Consider the following 18,272-nt stretch of genomic DNA (forward strand, 5'->3'; position numbering starts at 1 on the left):
CTGCCTGGATAGACTTTGGGGCCTAGCCACGGTGCCTCTGGGGCCCATAGAGAGCATCTTCTTTTAAGGACTGCCCCAGCGGCTACAGGCGGCCAGCATATTGCCCTTCAGTGCAAATGCATGGCCTCACTTTCTGAGTTGCATGGGTCCTCCCTCTTCCCCTGCCTACCCCCCTGATCCACCTTCCTTGCTCATTGCTCAGAAAGTTTAAAGCACCTCCTTGGTAACTTATGCAGCATCTAGACATCAGTAAGCTCTTTTCTAGAATGACCCACAGGTCCTCCAGCTGAGCAAGGCTGGGTGGGCTTCAATCTGGGCTAATACTCTTCCTGGGCCCTTCCCTCTTCTAAGGGGCATCATCATGAAAATGGGAAAGAGCTAAGTTTAAATCCTGTCTCTGCCTTTTACAAGCTGTGTGACCTTGGGTGAGTTAACCTTTCTGAGCCCCAGTTTCCTTATCTGGCCCTATCTCATAGAATTGCTAGGAAAGAAGGAACCCTTGTAAAGCATCGTGCCTGACACACAGTAGGTGCTCAGCACATATTATTGCTAAGTGGATCTTGTCACTGAGCCCTGAGGGAGAGACAGACAGAGGCGCATGGTGGTGCCCAGAACACCACCACCTCTGCCAGGCTGGCCTCTGTCACCACATGACAACCACTTTCACTTCCGGATGGGCTGAGCTGGGAAAGATCATCTGTGCAAATGGCTGGAACCCACCCTTTCAGAACCAACCAAGAAGGAGGTCCTTGGGCAACCAGCAGGTGGCGCCTCTGTCCTCAAGCTCTTCATTTCTATTACTCTGCACCCAGGGCTCCAAGTCACACTAATCTCTGTTCTTAGGTCACAGGTGATTCTCAACAACTCTGTGCCTCATAGGTGCAGATAAAAACAGCATTACCTCACAGGGTTGCTGTGAAAACTGAGTTAATTCGCCTGAAGTGCTTAGAAGAGTGCCTGGCACATAATAAGTGCTCAATAATGCTAATTATCTTTTTTTTTTCTTTTTAAAGAACCAGCTGGGCTTTTGTTGAAAACACAGACTCCAAGCTCTACTCCTGGGGATTCTGACTTAAAAAATCTTGGTAGGGATCTGAGGATCCATGTTTTTAATAAGTACTCCAGCTCATTCTCATGATCAGACAAGGCTGGGAAATACTGGCTTACTCAATTACTACCTCTGAGACGCCAGGTGAAATTCACACCTTCTTGATAAATCACACCCAATTGTGCCATATGAAATGACCTTTCCCTCCCTAGGTTTCCACAGCCTTGTCTCTGTACTTTTTGTATCAAGTGTGCTTTTCCTTAAAGTTGTTTGTGAACATGTCTGGGAAAGGCCTGGCTCATATCTAGACCCTTATTTATACCTGGCAATGTCTGGCACAGACAAGATGCCCCAAAATGTTTGCTTTTAAATTTAAAATATTCAGAAAAAGCAAGCAGCCATTATTTGCAGTGCCCTTGGGAATGTCTGAAGCAATGAGCAGTAGAAACCAGAACCATGGAGATAATTACTGCTGCATTTCTAGAAGTAATCTAGTCAATATATGTTCAGACATGTTCAAACCTATTCAAATATATTTAAAATATTTTGACAGCTATTCCTGTGTTCCATTTTTTTTTAGGATAAAAGGAGTTACAAAAATAGGATTAATGGTTCTATAAGTCTCAGCCCTGGCCAATGGGCTCAGTTGGTTAAGCATCATCCTCTAGACCAAAAAACTGCCAGCAGGACACATACCCAGGTTGCAAGTTCAATCCCTGGTTGGGGTGCATATAGGAGGCAGCCAATCGATGTTTCTCTCTCCTTTCCTCTCTCTCTAAAATCAATAAAAACATTTAAAAAAAAGAGGCAGTTGGAAAAAAAAAAATGGTTCTATAGGTTTCTATTCAAAACACTCAAGACTATGGCTGGAAAGTATTGGCTGTAAAAAAAAACCATCACTCACAGAGATGGGATAATGCCAAGGCCAAGAAGAAATGTGTGCTCAATAAATTAACAGTGATTAAGTGATTGAATGAATGAATGAGTGCACACCTACTACCAAGGCTACCTAATCCCAAGGAATCAAATTTACCCCCCAAACTGTAGACCTCACCAGCACTCACTGGCAGCTAGAAGGAATGGCACTTCAGGTAACTCAGTACCAGACTCTCTGACTCATGGAGGCCAGCTGGACATCCTTTAATAAATTTTGTCAATGGTAACACAAAGATGAGATGGGCCATAGATGATTCAGCCTAAACTGCACATCTGCTCCAGTGCTAAGGGTCCCACCACCACTTGGAATGTCCCAAAAGGACAAGCCCAGACTCCAGGCCAGGAGCTCAGAAGAACCCGTCTTAGACCAACACTGCTATAGTGATGGGGACTTGTCCTGCAATCAGAGGTCAGAAAGGCCAAAGATGCATTAATTCTGGCTTCTCACTATATCTGAGGCCCCTGAACCAAGGGCTGAGACCCTGCAATACATTTTTATTTTCTATATTATTATGCACTGTCTTTCTCTTAATCCCAGTTTCTCATGAAACAAGGGGAAAAGCAAAATTGTACTGCTGAACACCGACCTCTGTGCTGGAGGGAAGCACAGATCGAGTGTGAATCTGCTCCCACTTCTTGGGGTGAGTTCCTATCGGGGGCAGGCTCCTTACCCCTTTCTCTAGCATCTGTGCACAGAAGACTTGCTCCTGTCCTTGGGGGAGGCGTGGGGTGGAGGGATGAAACCCAGACCAGCTGAAGCCTTCTTACATTTTCTCCCAACATTTTCCATCCAGCTTGCCAACTCCCAATTCCAAGCTAAGTATGGTATTCTGCCCACTGGTTCTGCTGCCTGGCCTTACCCAGGCTGGGCTGCCTCCTACCCCCCTCCCTGCACGCCCTCATGAACTTGCTCAAGGTTTAACTTCTAAAGATAAGACATTTAGTCACATGTCCCCACATACCCACGCTGCCTGGACCCAGCAACCTGTTCTAGGATAAATGTGAAGAGCTGCAGCCCACAGGGCTGTGGTGATGGTGAGGCTACTGACATAGCAAAATCCTTCCTGGGAGTGGAGAGGTTAGTTTGAGTTTGGGGCTGTAAACAGAGTTTAAGATATGAATAAAGATCTTTGAATCTTTTACAGTTGCAGAAAATCTTAGAACAAACAGGAGTCTAACCCAAATACCTCTTCTACTAGAAGGATTTAATAATTACAAATTCACTGCTAAGCAGTAATAGAACCTGAATAGTAGGATTTGTTCCACAATACCTAATTGGGTGTTAAAATGCTCATGAAATAATTTTGAGTGAAAAAAAGACCAAGATACAGAAAAAGTCAAGAATAACTCTCAATTACACTGCCTGCCATACTTTATTCCATTCAGTCCCCACATCACTCACGAGGCAGTTTATACTCTCCTTTCACAGATAATAAACTAAGGGCTGGCATAGCCCAATAATTTATTCAAGGTCGCACCACAAGCAAGAGGCAGAGCCGGGCCTGCGGTGAGGTTTACGGGCCTCGGGTCTGCACTGTTAGCCACCGCCTTTCCTAAGGAACATACACTGAAAGGGACGCAGCGAAGTGTTCTCAGAGTAGGGGAGGGACTCACACCTCAGGCCTGGGGCTGCCCCACTGGCCTCACTGGCCTCCCCTTGCCTGGGAAGGAGCAATGCGAGGACACTGCCGGCAGCTGCACAGTCTCTCTCAAGATTTCGAACACGCATCGATCCAGCGCTCCCACGCTCCCGGGAATGTGCCCTACTGGTGTGCACAGGCACGAGTGAAAAGACGGAGGGGCCAGGCTACAAAAACTGCTCGCCCGTGATAGCAAAAGCCGGGAAACCATCCCACCTCCTGTGAAAAGAGGTCAGTAAACGGGGGCATATGCCTGTGATGACGTCCCGCCCCATGGAGCTGGGAGACTGAGGGAGCTCGCTGGTCCTCATAGGGGGCTATCTCCAAGAGAAATTGTTGAATGAAAAGAAGCAAAGTACAGAACCATAACTACAAGTTACCTTTGTGTTAAAAGGTGGAAAACTATGGCTATATGTATTATAGATGCTTGTATTTTCATAAAGAAACTGGAGAGATACAGATAAAACCAATGAAATCGGTCCCCGGTGGTGGTGGTGGGGTAGGAACAGGGTAGATGAGGGCAGGGGATGGGAATGGGATTTTTCACTGCATGTGTTCTTGTATTTTCTGATGAGAAGTATCATATATTAAAAATAGTCAAATTAGACAAAGGAAAAATTCTTTAAAAATACAGGTACTGTGGAGGACATCTGACTTACTGACACCAGGATGTGTATTTTTGTTATGTGTTTGTGTGTGCAGATGTGTTTGCATGCAGGTGTGTTTGCATGCAGGTGTGTTTGCATGCATGTGTGTTTGTATGTGTGTGTTTGTGTGTGTGTGTTTATGTGTGTGTGTGTGTCAGCAGCTCAGAGGTGAGAGAGGTGGAAGAATGGGGTCTGGAGGAAAGACTGGAAAAGGAAAGCCTTGATCCATCCCTCTGCCTGTGTACAACTCAGCACAGAAAGCGCTATTCTTTGGTGATGAGAAGTCAAGAAAGTAGCAGGCATGGACCAGGCATGCAGAGCAGAGCAAGAGGATGGGAGCAAGGGCTACACTCCTACACTCTGAGTTCCCAGTCCTGGGCCCCCTTCCCTTTCACAGGCTAGTCTGGAAGCTGCTCTTTCCCTCCTCTCCTACCCTAAAGCCACCTTTAGGTCAGAATGAAACCAAGGAGCCCTTTCACAGGGAGGTGAGGGTGGAAAGGGGACAGAGTCCTCAAAGATGTGCCCATTTGTTATGGAAATAAGCAGGGGGCTGCAGGGGGCTGGTGGCCAGTGGGTCAGGTCCAGTGCTGAGCACAGAGCTGCTCTGAGTGGCCAGCCCCTGGCTATATGGGCTGGGGAGGGTCTTGCAGATCACATCCCTGCCTGCAGTGGGGGGGAGACAGTGGGGGAGACAAACGGGGGAGCTCTCATAGCTTCTGGGCTGCAGAGCAGCGGGCTACTCACATCTCCAGGACCATGACAATGTTGGCCTTTTCTTCGAAGGCGTCCACACACTGGACCAGCTTGGGGTGGTGGAGGCAGTTCATGATGCTGATCTCCTGCCGGATGTTCTCTTTCTCTTTTGCAGAATATGCTTTGAAGAATTTCCCTGCCCATATTTTTCCAGTTTTCTTTTCTACAAGTCGAAAGACCTGTCCAAATTTCCCACTGCAAATGAAAGGATAGAAAAGGCAAATTTAGTCAAGTTTTCACTAAATGGAGGATGGCCAACCATCGCCTATGGGACAAATCTGGCCTGTTTGTACAAAGTTTTACTGGAACACAGCCATGCCCATATGGTGTATACTGTCTGTGGCAGCTTTGGCTCTTGAATGTGTGGAGGAGTAGTTGCAACACAGGCTGTATGGCCCACAAACCTAAAGTATCCATTATTTGGCCCTTTACAGAAAGAGTTGGTCAGCCCTGCTCTAGATCAATGAAGTGCATTTCTGAAACTGCAAACTACTCTCTTTTTATCACTTGTCAGCCTCAGCCTGTGCCCAGCCCCACCTCCCCACCCAAACACTGGCCAGTCATGCTGCTCTTCCAGCATGTTCTCTCCTTGGTGAGGCCTCCAGCGTGGCTGATGGATTCTCTCCCCTTCCCTGCAGAGCGGCCCATGGAGTCAGGTTGAGGAAGTCTCTCCAAACACAGAGAACGTCGGAGCAGCTACCTTCCTTCCATTGCACTCTTCAGCACTGTCCCCTGGAGACGGCCCAGGAGGCCCCTGCTGCCCACTGTGAGACAGGGGTAGTGCTGGTCCTCAGGCTCATCTCCCACTGGCGGTGCGGGCTCCCCGCACAGACTGTTGTGAGCCTGGGAATAACAGCTGAGCCCCATCCTTTCTCTTCCACCTCCTGTACGCCTCCAGGAATAGAGTGTTAGCAGGAGACAGACAACCTGGGGGGCTGCTGCTGGAGGGGACAGCTTGGCTGTAACAAGGGCTCAGGGTTGGGGTCCAACCTCAGGGAGGATTCAGAATAGAGAGTGTGGACCAGGTTCACAGAGAGAGCCACGATGGCCAGCTGTGCATTTCAAGGGTATGCGTTTTACTGAGGTGCAAAAGCTAGAATTGCTGAACTCTGAGCACCGGTCAGGCCTGGCTGCCTCTGTGGATCGAATGGAAGGATCCTAAAGACAGTCCGATCCAGACCCAGAGCCTCAGTTCAGTCCTGTGTGGAGAAGTGAGGCACAGGAAAGGAAGGACCTGCCCAAGCCCTCCACAGAGCTGCGCCAGCTCAGAACCCCACAGGCGGCTCCTGCGAGAGCCCTGGGTGGTCAGGCTTTCGTGGAGTGCTTGTCAATGCCCCAGATTCTGCACGCATGCCAGCCTGGGGAGCTGGCAAAGCCCAGGACAGAAGAGGAAGACAAGGCACAGAATTCAACTGGCGGGTCTGTGTCACCCTCACGCTGGGGCCCGAGGGGTGCTTCCCATTCCACTTACGATCCTAGTCTCTCTTCGATGTCGTAGAAGTCAGACACTTTTTGTTCAGTATTGACCGTCACAGTCCGGTAATCGACTTCAGGCTCCTTCTCATCTGCAGGGTGGGAGTCGGGGTGGGTGTGAGCTACCAGACCCCTCGCTCACCCCCTTCCACCCCTAGAGCCCATCCGAGGACAGGGGGCCAGCACTCACCATCATCTGACACTTCCACTTCATCCTTCGGTTCTGGGGGGAACAAGGAGGGGCAGAGAGGACACGGGTGATTAGCACTGAAGGCCCCTTGAGAGCACAGCCTCCCCAGGCAGGCACAGGACCACCAAGCCCAGAGCTCTGGGCTTTGCTACGTGGTCAGTCAGCTCACATGGCAACCCCTTCCTCACGTCTCTTCTAGTCCCTCTGACTTTCAGAACCTGCACACAGTTGTGACGGTCCCTTTCTGCTCTGGCTCGAAAGTCAGCACCTTATGATTGCCACTCATGCCAAATCCATTTACTGAACATTTTCTACAGAATTCCAGCCATGTACCAAGCATCTGGCCATTTATTGTGGGTATACAAAACAAAATACACAAAGGCATAATATCTCCTTTCTTGGAGCTTACAACTTAGTTGGGGAGGCAAAAACACATTTACTCGAAATACCTGTGACAAGTGTTATATAATCAAGCACACAATATCACAGTACACGTGGAAGAAGGTGACACAAAACGGGGCAATTCCAAAGTCAGAGCAATTATTCTGAAAAGAAGTAGCTTTGAGTTGTGACTTAAAGGAAATGATGGAACACAGTGAGGAGATGGGTGACGTCACACAATGGAACCGTAAGAATTGTGAGGTGTGGCAAGGAGGGACGTAAGCAGCCCACTCTGGCTGGAACATGGAGTGTTGGCAGTGAGTGAGGAGACGTGAGGGGACAAGGCAGTGTCCAGCAGAACACGTCCACATCAGAACCCCAGGCTTTGCTTTGCCCTGTCCTAGGTTTGTGCCTAGGGGCCAATTTGGCTCTTTGACCTTGGCTAAGTGTCTCTCCCTTTCTGAGCCTCCCTCTGGGTCCCCATCTGTAAAAGGAAGGAGTTGTATTTTTAGGTGATTTCTGGGGTCCCTGGCTAGCTCTTGACAACATCCTTTGTAATAATGTGCTTTGTGTCTCTCGGCTGTGATGTGGGCTGTGTTCTGGCTGACAGATGGAGCCCAGGGAGGTTCCTGGGGAGGCAGACAGAGGTTCCTCGAGGGGAGTTAGGGAGGGAGTATGAGTTAGAAGGTGTGGATGTGGATGGGCACAAGCGTGGGAATAAGACAGGGAAACGGTGTGAATTGCTGAAGCTCCCTGCAGGACTGAGCAAAGGAGGGCACAGCACCTGATGATCTCTTGGGATGCAGACAAGAGTGATGGGGGGTGGGGTGTTGGCTTGAGGGGTTGGACACTGCCAGGCCAGGAGGAGCTGTATGTGCACATGCTGGGCTGTGTGCTTTGCAAGCTGCATGCCTGCGATGGACATGCAGGTTGGGGAGAAGGGGCAGCTGGGATGTAGAAGGTGAGCCTCTCTATTAGCTGAGAGTAGAATAAATCACTGAAACCTAAACAATCTGAAGAAAAGTAACACGGTTCCTTATATAAAATAAGTACCCCTCGCTGTGAAACGAAACTTGAAGGGGTTTATAAACATGACCAGGATCAAGTCTTCTAAATCACCCATTTGAGAGTTGAGAGTCACACTATCAAGCTTAGAGACAACCAGAATAAACCCAAGAGCGCTGCATGGGAAAGCAGTAACGGAGTCATGTGTTCAGGGAGCATCATCCAGCCCTTCAGGGTGACAGGCCCTAAGGCATCTAGTTAAAACCCAAGCAGGATAGCCCCCTTCCTCGACCTACTGCTGTGGCCGCAAAGAAGCACGATTACTCTGTCCTGGTGGGCCTGGGGTCATATGCTTCTGGAATTTGGGCCATTGGCACTTAGAAAGTCAAGATGGAGCAGGAGGAGGCATGGGGGGCCACTGAAAAGAAGAGCTACCATGTAAGGACTATCAGACAAGATTAGGCCTCTCTGGTTGGGAAGGAAGTCTAAAGCAGACATGATTTTAAAAAAATATCACAACTAAAACCTAGTCCAGGGGACTTCTACAGCTAGCCCTGCTCACAACTCCTAACTCTCCTTCCCCTGTATCAAAAAAAGAAAAATAAGTAAATAAAATCACAACTGCCAAGGGTGAGATGAGGGTTACGGTCTTTTATTGATGAATGAATGCTATAACTTGAGAGAACAATTTAGTGTTACACCTCACAGAGGAGGAAGGCTGTAGGCATGTGGAACTCATATCTCAGGAGGTACCATAAGAACAACAAATAGGTTCAACAATGGTAATTGCAAATAGGACTTTAAGGGCAGCAGGAGATGCAGATCAATTCAGCAACCCTTCAGTTAGCACAAAATAAAAATAATAGCATTTCACTGTTAGGGAGGCCCTGTTGTCCTAGCCCCCCTCTGAGACAGGCATTTGACCTGCTGAGGATCCCTTGTCTTTTGGTTCCTGCGCCACACGTCCTGGTGTGGAGTGAGCTGCAGGACGAGAGAGATAAAAGGGAACAGGCTTGTTTGGCCTGGCATCTTCTGAAGGAAACGTCTTTCCTTTCCTAGTGAAGGAGTAGCGGCAGTGCTGTGAGCCTCAGGGGCTTTCCGATGGCCTGTCACCCGGGGGCATCTCCCAGCTAGCCCTGAGCAGGGCACTCAGTTGTAGAACCAGCCTCTCCCAGTCGCTCCGACACCGGTTAGAAACTGAAGAGCCAGCCTTCTTGCCCTCATCACAAACACTACACCTGCCTCTCACCTCCAGCCTCTCTCCTTGGCGATCAAGATGCAGGATGCTTCCCTGATACTTTAATTGTGAGGACCTAGACCATTCTTAGGGAATTCTCGCCACTCCTTCCGGCTCACTGTTACACTGCAATCTTTCCTCTGTGTGACACTCCAACCAAGGCTCCAGGCTGAGCCAGTTCCCTTCCTCCCATCCTTCTTGTCCTGCCACCATTCAGTTTGGAGGGAAGGCCACATGGGAGGAGCAAGAGATGACTTCAAAGTAGCGAGAGATGACTTCCCCACGTTACAACTAAGGGTTGTAGTAATGAGAGGTGACCACTCTGTTTCCATCTCTCCACTAAGGAAGGAACTAAATTGCAGTAGGTGAGTCTTCAATAAAACATTTAAAAAAAACCTATTCAGAAAGAGCTATGAAATCCAAGAGCTAAGTGGAAGAACTATTTGGACGATGCTTCTCAGATATTTCTGCAGACAGCTGAGCCTCACTGCCCCGAGGAGATGTTTGAGGGAGGCCCAGATGAGCGCTCAGCGCCTTCACAGGCGCTTGTGTAGACAGCCCTGGGCGGAGAGAGCTGTCATGTTACGCCCGTCGGTCACTAGGGGGCACCCCATCGCCAGAGAGGGCCTCTGCGGGCCTGCACTGCCGTAGCCCGGGGCCGCGGCTGAGCTCTGGCCCTGGCCCCTTGCAGGCTCCGCATCTCTAACTCTCCGCAGGGTTGGGAGGAAGTCCCACGTCTGCAAGAACCTTTACCACAGCTGTCTGCTAACAACCATTACACACTAGAACACTTTAGGATCAGGGCAAGGACAAAGTGGATTAAGGGTTGGAGCGGAATGCGTCTTCCATAATGGAAGCCTGGATTTACCTTGACATTGACATAATTCATGCAAAGCCAGGAAACAAAAGTATACCTTACTGTCACTTAGTGTTTGCTACATGAACCCAGTTTTAGTAATTTTAATTGTGAAACTAAAAATGAAGTTTTATTGCTGAACACTTGAAAAAAAGAAAAGAAAAACAAAAAGAGTTGGAGCTGAGGAAAGGTGGGAGTGGAGATCCAAACCTGGCTGGGATGGGAGAGGGCAGTTGTGTTGAGGCGGGGGCTCTGGTTACTCAGTTCTGGGAAGACAGGGAGGGGGATGTTGGCTTAGGGATCCTAGGTGGAGAAACAGCTCTGGCATGAGGAGGCCACTGGAGCCCGGTGGAAAGGCGAGGTCAGGATGAAGCGAAGAACTGAAGTGGTAAAGGCGGAGGCAGGAGGGCAGTGGGGAAGGGAACAGCCAGCATTTGCTGGGCTTAGTGGAGGGAGGGTTAACTGGCACTGCCTTTTGGTGACCACCATACCGCACTGGTTCCACAGAACGACCTACAATACCCACCTATCCCATCCCTCCCCTACCCGCGCGCACACATGTGCACACGCAAGCCCACTTCCCTGAGAGCCACTTCCCTTTCAAAGTAGCAAGAGATGACTTCCCCATTTACAACTCACGAGCATCTGAGTAGTCTGAAGAGGGATTCGCTTGGAACCCTCAACCCCTACCCCACCTCCCACTGCCCTCTATCCTCTGACCCTCAGGCCAACTGTTCTGCCTTCTCCCCCCCCCCCTTGAATAATCCAGCTGGGCCTTGGGTGGGAGCAGCTTCCAGTCCGGAGCCCTGGGTGGCCTGGACCATTCCTCTGGATTGCAGGCAATTTCAACATTTCCTTTTGTCTGCTCCCAGCCAGGAGGGGCCCCAGAGGGAGTCTAAGGACCACAGAGGGGGTTTAGCTGGCCGCAGGGAAGACGGGAGAGGCGACCTGCCCAGAACCTAAAGGTCCCAGCCAACCCTCCCTGTGGGCTCTCCCTACAGCCCTGGGTACTGCAGTCCTGGACTTCTGGGAGCCACACCTCACTGCATCTCCAGTGGCCTCTGGTCTTCGGCGTGGGATTCATCAGGGATTCTATAGTTTCTCCTGGTTTATGCCATAATGGACCTGGAAGTTTCCTTTCCAGCTAACAAACACCTTCTCACTGGAATGTTATACTTTTTTCTGTCACTTTTCCAAGAGGTTAAGGGGTCTTCTTGAAGAAATATGCTAAAAGCATATTTGGTTGCCTCTGTTGGCACCCCCACTCTAATCTGCCTGTTCCCCACTCTCCTGGAATCCCTACTATCCAACCTTCAAGTCACTGGGAGGCAGCCTGACCTCCTCCATCAGTTCAACCAAAGAAGCACAGGCTTTGGGTCAGTCAACTTTGACTCCAAGCTTCAACTCACTATTTATAAACTCTATGACCTTGAGCAAGTAGCTTCACCCCTCTAAACCTCATTTCCCCACCTGTAAAATGGGGGTAATGACAGTATCTATTTCACTGAGTTAGATGCATGAAACAATTCATGTAAAATGCTTAACATATTGTTAGCATATAGCAGGTGCTTAATATATGTTAGCCACAATGAATCTTAATAATAACCTTCTAAATGGCTCTTGAATTTGTGTTCAGTTACCCAAGCCAGGAACTGGGAGTCATCTTAAATTCTTCTAATTTATTTTTCAACTCCCTACCCAAAAAGTCATCAAGAATGGTCAGTTCTATCTCCTGAAGCTTTAGTTCATACCCTTACCATCCTCTCCTGGACAGAGAACCAACTGTTGTCTCACTGATCCCAATCTCATCCCTTCCTCCACTCCAGTGCTTCTCAAACTTTCATATGATACAAATCCATGGGGTGGGGTGGGGTGGAGGGGGTGGATGGTGAAGGTTCAGAAGAGACTAGAAGAGAGGGGAGCTGAAAGTCTGCATTTCCAACCAACTCCCAGGATCCCAAGACTGCTAGTCCAGACCACACTTTGAGTAGCAAAGCTCTACTCTTCCTCTAATTCTCTTCCTAAAAAACTAGGCTTGTGGTGGTAGTAACTTTGTAGTGTATACAGATGTTGAATTATAATGCTGTACATAGTAAAATAATTTTTTAAAAAATCTAATCTCCCAAGAAAGGCGACATTTCAAAAGTCTTAGGAACACATGGGTTGGTCTATTGCTGGAGTCTATGCTACTTGAAATAAATATTAGGCTGCATTAAAAAAACAAACAGCTCTATCGTATCAATCCCCTGACTGAAGATCTTTGGTGAACTTCACAATTTGACTTAAACTGCCCTTTCAGTGTCGCTTCCTCCTGTTCTGGCTCACACAACATATATCCTGGCCACACACAAGCTTCTCAAAATGTCACACATTTCCACTACTTTGTACCTTCGCTCATGCTGTTTCCTCTGTGAGAAGTGCCTTTCCTTATCTTCCCTGTCTCTTAGAAGCCCATTCCTTTTTCCAAAACTCAGTGCAAATGTCACCTCCTCTAGGAAGCCTTCCTCTACCTCCATCACAAAGTTACTCCCCTCTCTGCTGTGTCTCCTTGCAGTTTGTTTATGCTGCTGGAGCAGGATGCAGTCCATCTCGCTATGGTTAGCTGTGCACACAGCTGTAGACACTCAAATCTGAGTGCAAGAGGAGGAGGGAGTGGGGGGACATTGAAACTTTAAGTCTCCTTGAGCTCCTGCCTTCCAAGACTGTGCTCTTGGTTAACACACCATCGCCCCCTGGTGGCAGTGTGCCAAAATTGCTGGTTCAGTGGCGTCTGAAAGGTATTTTTTTTAAAGTATGGATCAGCATCACAACCTTGGAAATCAAGATCCAAAAAGGCTCTGCCTGTCACCATTGAGGTCTTCCCAGTTCCTCTGCACCCCTCTCCGTCCAGGTTTCTACATGCACAAGGTAGTTCACGCACATTTATTGCAAGCCAGTGATGAAGTGAAGGTAGCTTACCCTCAGGTTTCTCTCCCACCACTGTGAGTTCGGATTCCTGGCTTGGCTCGCTGGTTCCGTACACGTTGATTGCCCGCACGCGGAATTTATAGTCTCGGTCAGGCAGCAGGTCCTGGACGTTAAACGAGGTGCTGCGGCACGTGGCTAGTTCCTTCCACGTCTTGTCCACCGAGTCCCAGATCTCGACACTGTAGGACTGTACGGCGCTGCCCCCATCATATGAGGAGCCATACCAGGACAGAGTCAGGGAGGAGCTCCGGATATCAGAGGCACAGGGTGTGCCGGCTGGGGGGTCCGGCTTGTCTGGGGATAGAGAAGCACAGTATCACTCAGCTCTTCAGAATTCAGGGGCAGTTTCTGAATTAGGTCTGTTGTGGGGGAGATGTCTACAGAACTCAGGCTGACATCCCTGGTCCAGGCTCTGGCTCACACAGTCACACCTATGCACAAACCCGCCTACGAGAAAGCCCTACAAATACCTATTTACTCAGAGAAAACTCTTTTTTTCTGGCTAGTTTTCTAGTCTACAAGTCATGATTTCCTGTACTTTGTCCCAGGCATAAACATATTTCTTAGAGTAAACAGATCTAGGAAGTTGCCCAGAAGGCGTGGACTGCTTCCCATCAAAAATGTGTTTTGAGAGAGAGTTCAATATGTGTGCGTGTGTGTGTGTATGTGTGTCCTTCAGGCCCTAGGCCAATGACCTGTGACCTGTGGGGTCAGACTCCACTTTCTTTGAGACTTGGGAAACGCCCGCCTCGCTGAGAGGTTGCTGCACAGTGAGCTCTGAAGTCAGACAGATACGAGCCTGAACACAGCTCTGATCCTATTCACTATTTGTTACTGTGCCTCAGTTTCCTCGTCTGTCAAATGTGGATGATAACAGCACTTGGATCACAAGGTGGTTATTAAAAGTTCTTAGAAAAGTCGCTGGGGTGAGTAGCCACTACTGTCATCACTATCACAGGAGTTCATTTCTGATTCTGTAATATGTTAAACGTTACCCCTACCCTACCTCTTTTATCCTCATAGGACTGGTATAAAATGAGGTAAAGAATTTCAAAAGCAAACCACAGTTGCAAGTCATAACCATCGCTGGCTAAGGGCCGGAAAACGAGCTGAGGACACAAGAAGTGGTCACTCTGGCTGGCTGCCTTCCCATTCAGACCAGTAATGCTAAGAACCAGTCACGCTGCCAAGTTCAAGGCAAGTCTCGGCAGCCAGTACTTTAATGAGGCTCGTGAGCTTTGCTGGTTTTGTCAGTTGCTCATCTGAACAAAATTTACCTATTTTTTCAGATTTTCACCTATTTCTGCAGGTGGTTGGTTTAGTTACAGATATCAGTATTTAGTAAACCTTCATCCCTCCAAGGCAGTCTGAGGTGCAGAGCTCCCCCAAGCAGCAATTAAAACCATGCTTTTGTGCTATGTGAATTTATAAGCTATGTGAGCTCTAGCGAATTCCTTAACTCCTAGGACTTTTTCATTTGGAAACACAGTGCTAATATATATGTTCCTTTTAGAGGTTTTGCCAGCATCAAGTAAGAAAACCTTGACTCCCACTCTCCCACCCCTTAGCAAGGCAGGAAACCCAAAGTTCCTTCAAATGGCCCTGTGCAAATGGGGGGAAAACATTGTGCTGTGCGTGTGTGAACATATACATACACACATACATACACATATTCACTCCCCCCTCCATGAAGCCCTGCTGCTTCTATATTCCAGCCAAGAGCGCTCTGCCTGGAAACCGTCCATTCCCTGCAACCCAAGCCTGGACCTCACCCGGTGCTGATTCTGGGATTGTGACAGGGCCACTTTCTGTAGTCACTCTGGAGGCCTCCTGCGATGGAACCACTTTCACTGGGTGTTAAGTATGTTCTCTTAGGAAAACTGTTTGTTCTGAAAGATATATTGGTCTTTTAACAAATATTTCTGGTGTTGGCTAAGATGTTTATTGCTCTGCACTCTCTTAGAGACAAGTGGATCAAGTCCTCTGAGGACCCAGCTAAAACAGGAAGAAAGCCTAAAGAAGGGCGACAGACAGACTCACTGCTCCCCCAAGAAAACTGCCTGGAATGCGTCGGATTGGACACATTTAGGGTCATGTGGGTTTAAATAGTGAATGCAGTACACTCCACTGACTGATTTTCTCCCCTTCTGCTTTAGTCAAGAAGAGAAAACTCTGAGAAGTGTGTACTGTGGAAAAGGCACTATTTGTACCCTACCCTGCTCAGCTGTGTCTCGTCTGAAAGCAAGAGAACTGACATAGGACATATATATCATCCCCTGCGGTATAAGAGAAAGTGCAAAACTTGGAGGGGGGGGCTTCAATTCTAAGTGAAACTTCAATTCTCTCAAGGAATCTGAATTAAGGAGTTCAGAAAAGACCCAAGTCTGAGATGGTCTGAGATTGGAAGCCCCACCCCCTTCTGGGCCAGGGGCTATGTCTGATGTGTCCTAGTTTTCACAACCTGCAGAGCCCATGCAGAGGCAGACTAGCCAGAGGTGAAAACCTCCAGAGCAGAGCGCCTGTGAGCCTGCCCTCCATGCTTAAGACACAGCCTCACTTGGTCTGGGAGGGAGGCCTGGGCATGGCCTGGTAAAGGGGAGGCAGGCTCAGTGTCTAGAGCCCAGAACTCCAGGGTTCCTGGGAATTTTCCTGTGGCTCCCTGGAGATCTGATAACAGAAGAGAAAATGCTGAGTCCAAGGGACAGGTCTCTGATGGCACCCAGCTCCAGGATTTTTCCTTCAGCAAATGTTCATACTCCTGAGAAAACGCAGGATCTCAAGGCTAATGCTGCTCTTGTGAGGAACTGTTTTGGTGGCCTCTACTTGCCTGTGTGTTTGAAGATGATCTGTGGCTGCACCTAACCCCATTTGGATCTTCTTCACTGGCACCTCAGCAGTGCCTGCATCTTTTCTAGAATGGCAGGGGGCTGTAAGGGCTCCAGGGTCATCTACCTGGATAATCTTGGCCCTTGGCCCCTGGGATGCTAAGGCACTCTGCTTACCAAGAACACCCAGCTAGCCTGTGGCAGAGCCAAAAGGAGATTCCAAAAAATCTCCAGAGCCTTTCTCTAAGGGCCTGTTATTTTCCAGGCTATAAGGTAGAATAAGATCAGGAACACACCTTGCTGAAATCCAAGCCAAGCACACACCTTGCTGAAATCCAAGCCAAGGAGAGTCTCTGGCCCTTAAAAAGCATGCAAGTTCCAGGCTCAGATAGAACTTGGGGGTTACTGGGTATTTGGGGTTCTCTCTACTTTGTTTTTCTCCTTTAAAGATATGCAAAGTGACCTGTTTTTCTCTTGCTGGACAAATTACAGGAAGGAAATCATCTGGGTAGGGCTGCTCTCTTTTGCCCGAGTGACACCCCCCATCCCTCTGAGGCTGCGGCTAGAGGTGCAGGCATAGGCACAGGCCCTCTGAGCGTCACAAATCCCTGCACTGCTTTTCAACATATAATAATCATAAGCCTTTAAAATAGCTAAGCATTACTCATTTAAACTAACTGAAGGGAAGGCTGTTTATTGTCATTTATAAAATAGGAGTCACAAACTATCTGCAAAGAAAGTGGTGCTCTAAAGAACATACACGAAGAGACATTTACTGCTGACAAGCAGAAGTTGTGTTAAACCAGCCTTATTTAGCTAGCCTGTAAATGGATGCTTCCAAAGGGCTTGAAAACCGTCCAGAATAAGCCAAACAATTCCTATTTCATCTCGTTTACATTTTACATCTAGTTAATCAACCTTGATCAGATAATACACAGATGTCCATAGAGATGTGCAGGTAAATCTGGGCTTAATCCAGGTTTACTTTAGAGTAATTCTAAATCCACGGGCCCTGAATGAGTGGGGATTTGCTGTTTGCATCAATGCAAGTCCTCATTTATTGAGCAATTCTATTCTTAGCTCTACGAGGGGGAGGCAGACAGAAAGCCCGGTCCCTCCATTCCATTCCCCTCCCAGGACGGTATTTAACATGCTGCTCCTGCCAGCTGGCGGGCGGCCACGGCAATGGTCCTGTCAGTACTGGCCGAGGAGCATAAGAAACTAAACCATAAAAGGCCAGATCTGCAGCTCGTGCACTGGTGATGGGGGAGGGGAGTGTGTGGCACAGAGTGGCGCTGGTCCAGTGCAGGGGGCACTGGGCACAGAAAAGCAGTTCAGAGGAGTGGACCCCAAAGTTCCCCAAGCAGGCGCAGATGAGAGAGAACACCCAGAAAAACTGGAAACCGATGCTTGCTGACAGGTAAGGGCGTGGGGCCAATCAATACTGCAGGCACAGGTCTTAATGTAAAGAGAGACTGGATCACTGGCACTAAACCCGGGACCCCCTGCCCCAAATGTTCCTGGCTCTATGGGGGGAAACTACTGAGTAAGCATCCAGAGTCACCAAAAGGGAAAAGGGCCCCTTCTATTCCCTGACCCCCGGCACACTGGCTCCCCAGATTTAAAACTCCTGACCTAAGGAAACAAAAGAAAGATCAGATCAATAAGCACCAGGTCAAAGGCTTTCATGTGCACAACATATGAAGGCTGACAAGTGCACAGGGGCACGGCCTACTGTCCATCAGTCTGCTCTGTCATCTGCCGTTCCTTGTCTGTCCTGAGCACCTGCCTCATGGGGGGATAAGGATCTGAGCGCGACCAACAGCGGGAGACCAGTTAGAAAGCTAGTAGGTGTTTCAGGAGAGAGAGGACAGTGACATGAACAACACAGTGGCTGGAATGAAGAGAACAGAGTGAACTTGAGAATCAGCCTGGAGACAGACTCAACCCAACACTGGGACGTAGGAGATAGGAAGAAAGGAGTACATTTAGGATTAGGAGGTCATAGTGACCTCAGGAGGGTGATCCCAGCAGACTCCTGGGGTGTGCAGGGGAGGCTGCAGGGAGCTTAAGGGTCCCTGGGAGTGAGGAAGCAGAATGAGAGGAGAGAGCATTCCCTTCCAGAGGGCTTGGCCATAAGGAGGGGGCAGGAAGAGATGGTAGGGTGGCTAGAGCGAGGCGAGGTGCCGGTGTGGCTGAGATGGGAGAAGTAGAGGTGGAGTGGAAGGGAAGAGAGGAGGGGGTGGCACCCCAAGAGCCTTGGATCCAGAGAGCAGGGGGAGGAAGCAGCCTCAAGGGGAGAAAGCTGGGCCAC

The 18,272-nt window shown here is 48.9% G+C and overlaps 1 protein-coding gene across 1 annotated transcript in view; it reads right to left on the minus strand.

Annotated features, from left to right (window-relative positions):
- The window catches only part of MYLK (myosin light chain kinase), a 229,387-nt gene that overhangs the window by 27,036 nt on the left and 184,079 nt on the right, over positions 1-18,272 (minus strand). Inside the window, exons 23-26 of the mRNA XM_087818186.1 lie at positions 13,125-13,427; positions 6,688-6,720; positions 6,496-6,589; positions 5,016-5,219 (exon numbers count right to left, since the gene is read on the minus strand). Of these exons, the coding sequence (XP_087674312.1) occupies positions 5,016-5,219; positions 6,496-6,589; positions 6,688-6,720; positions 13,125-13,427 (634 nt within the window). The remainder of the gene's footprint in view (positions 1-5,015; positions 5,220-6,495; positions 6,590-6,687; positions 6,721-13,124; positions 13,428-18,272) is intronic.

Source organism: Miniopterus natalensis, chromosome 6 (genome assembly GCF_054644295.1).
Source record: "Miniopterus natalensis isolate mMinNat1 chromosome 6, mMinNat1.hap1, whole genome shotgun sequence".
NCBI classification, from domain to species: Eukaryota; Metazoa; Chordata; class Mammalia; order Chiroptera; family Miniopteridae; genus Miniopterus; species Miniopterus natalensis.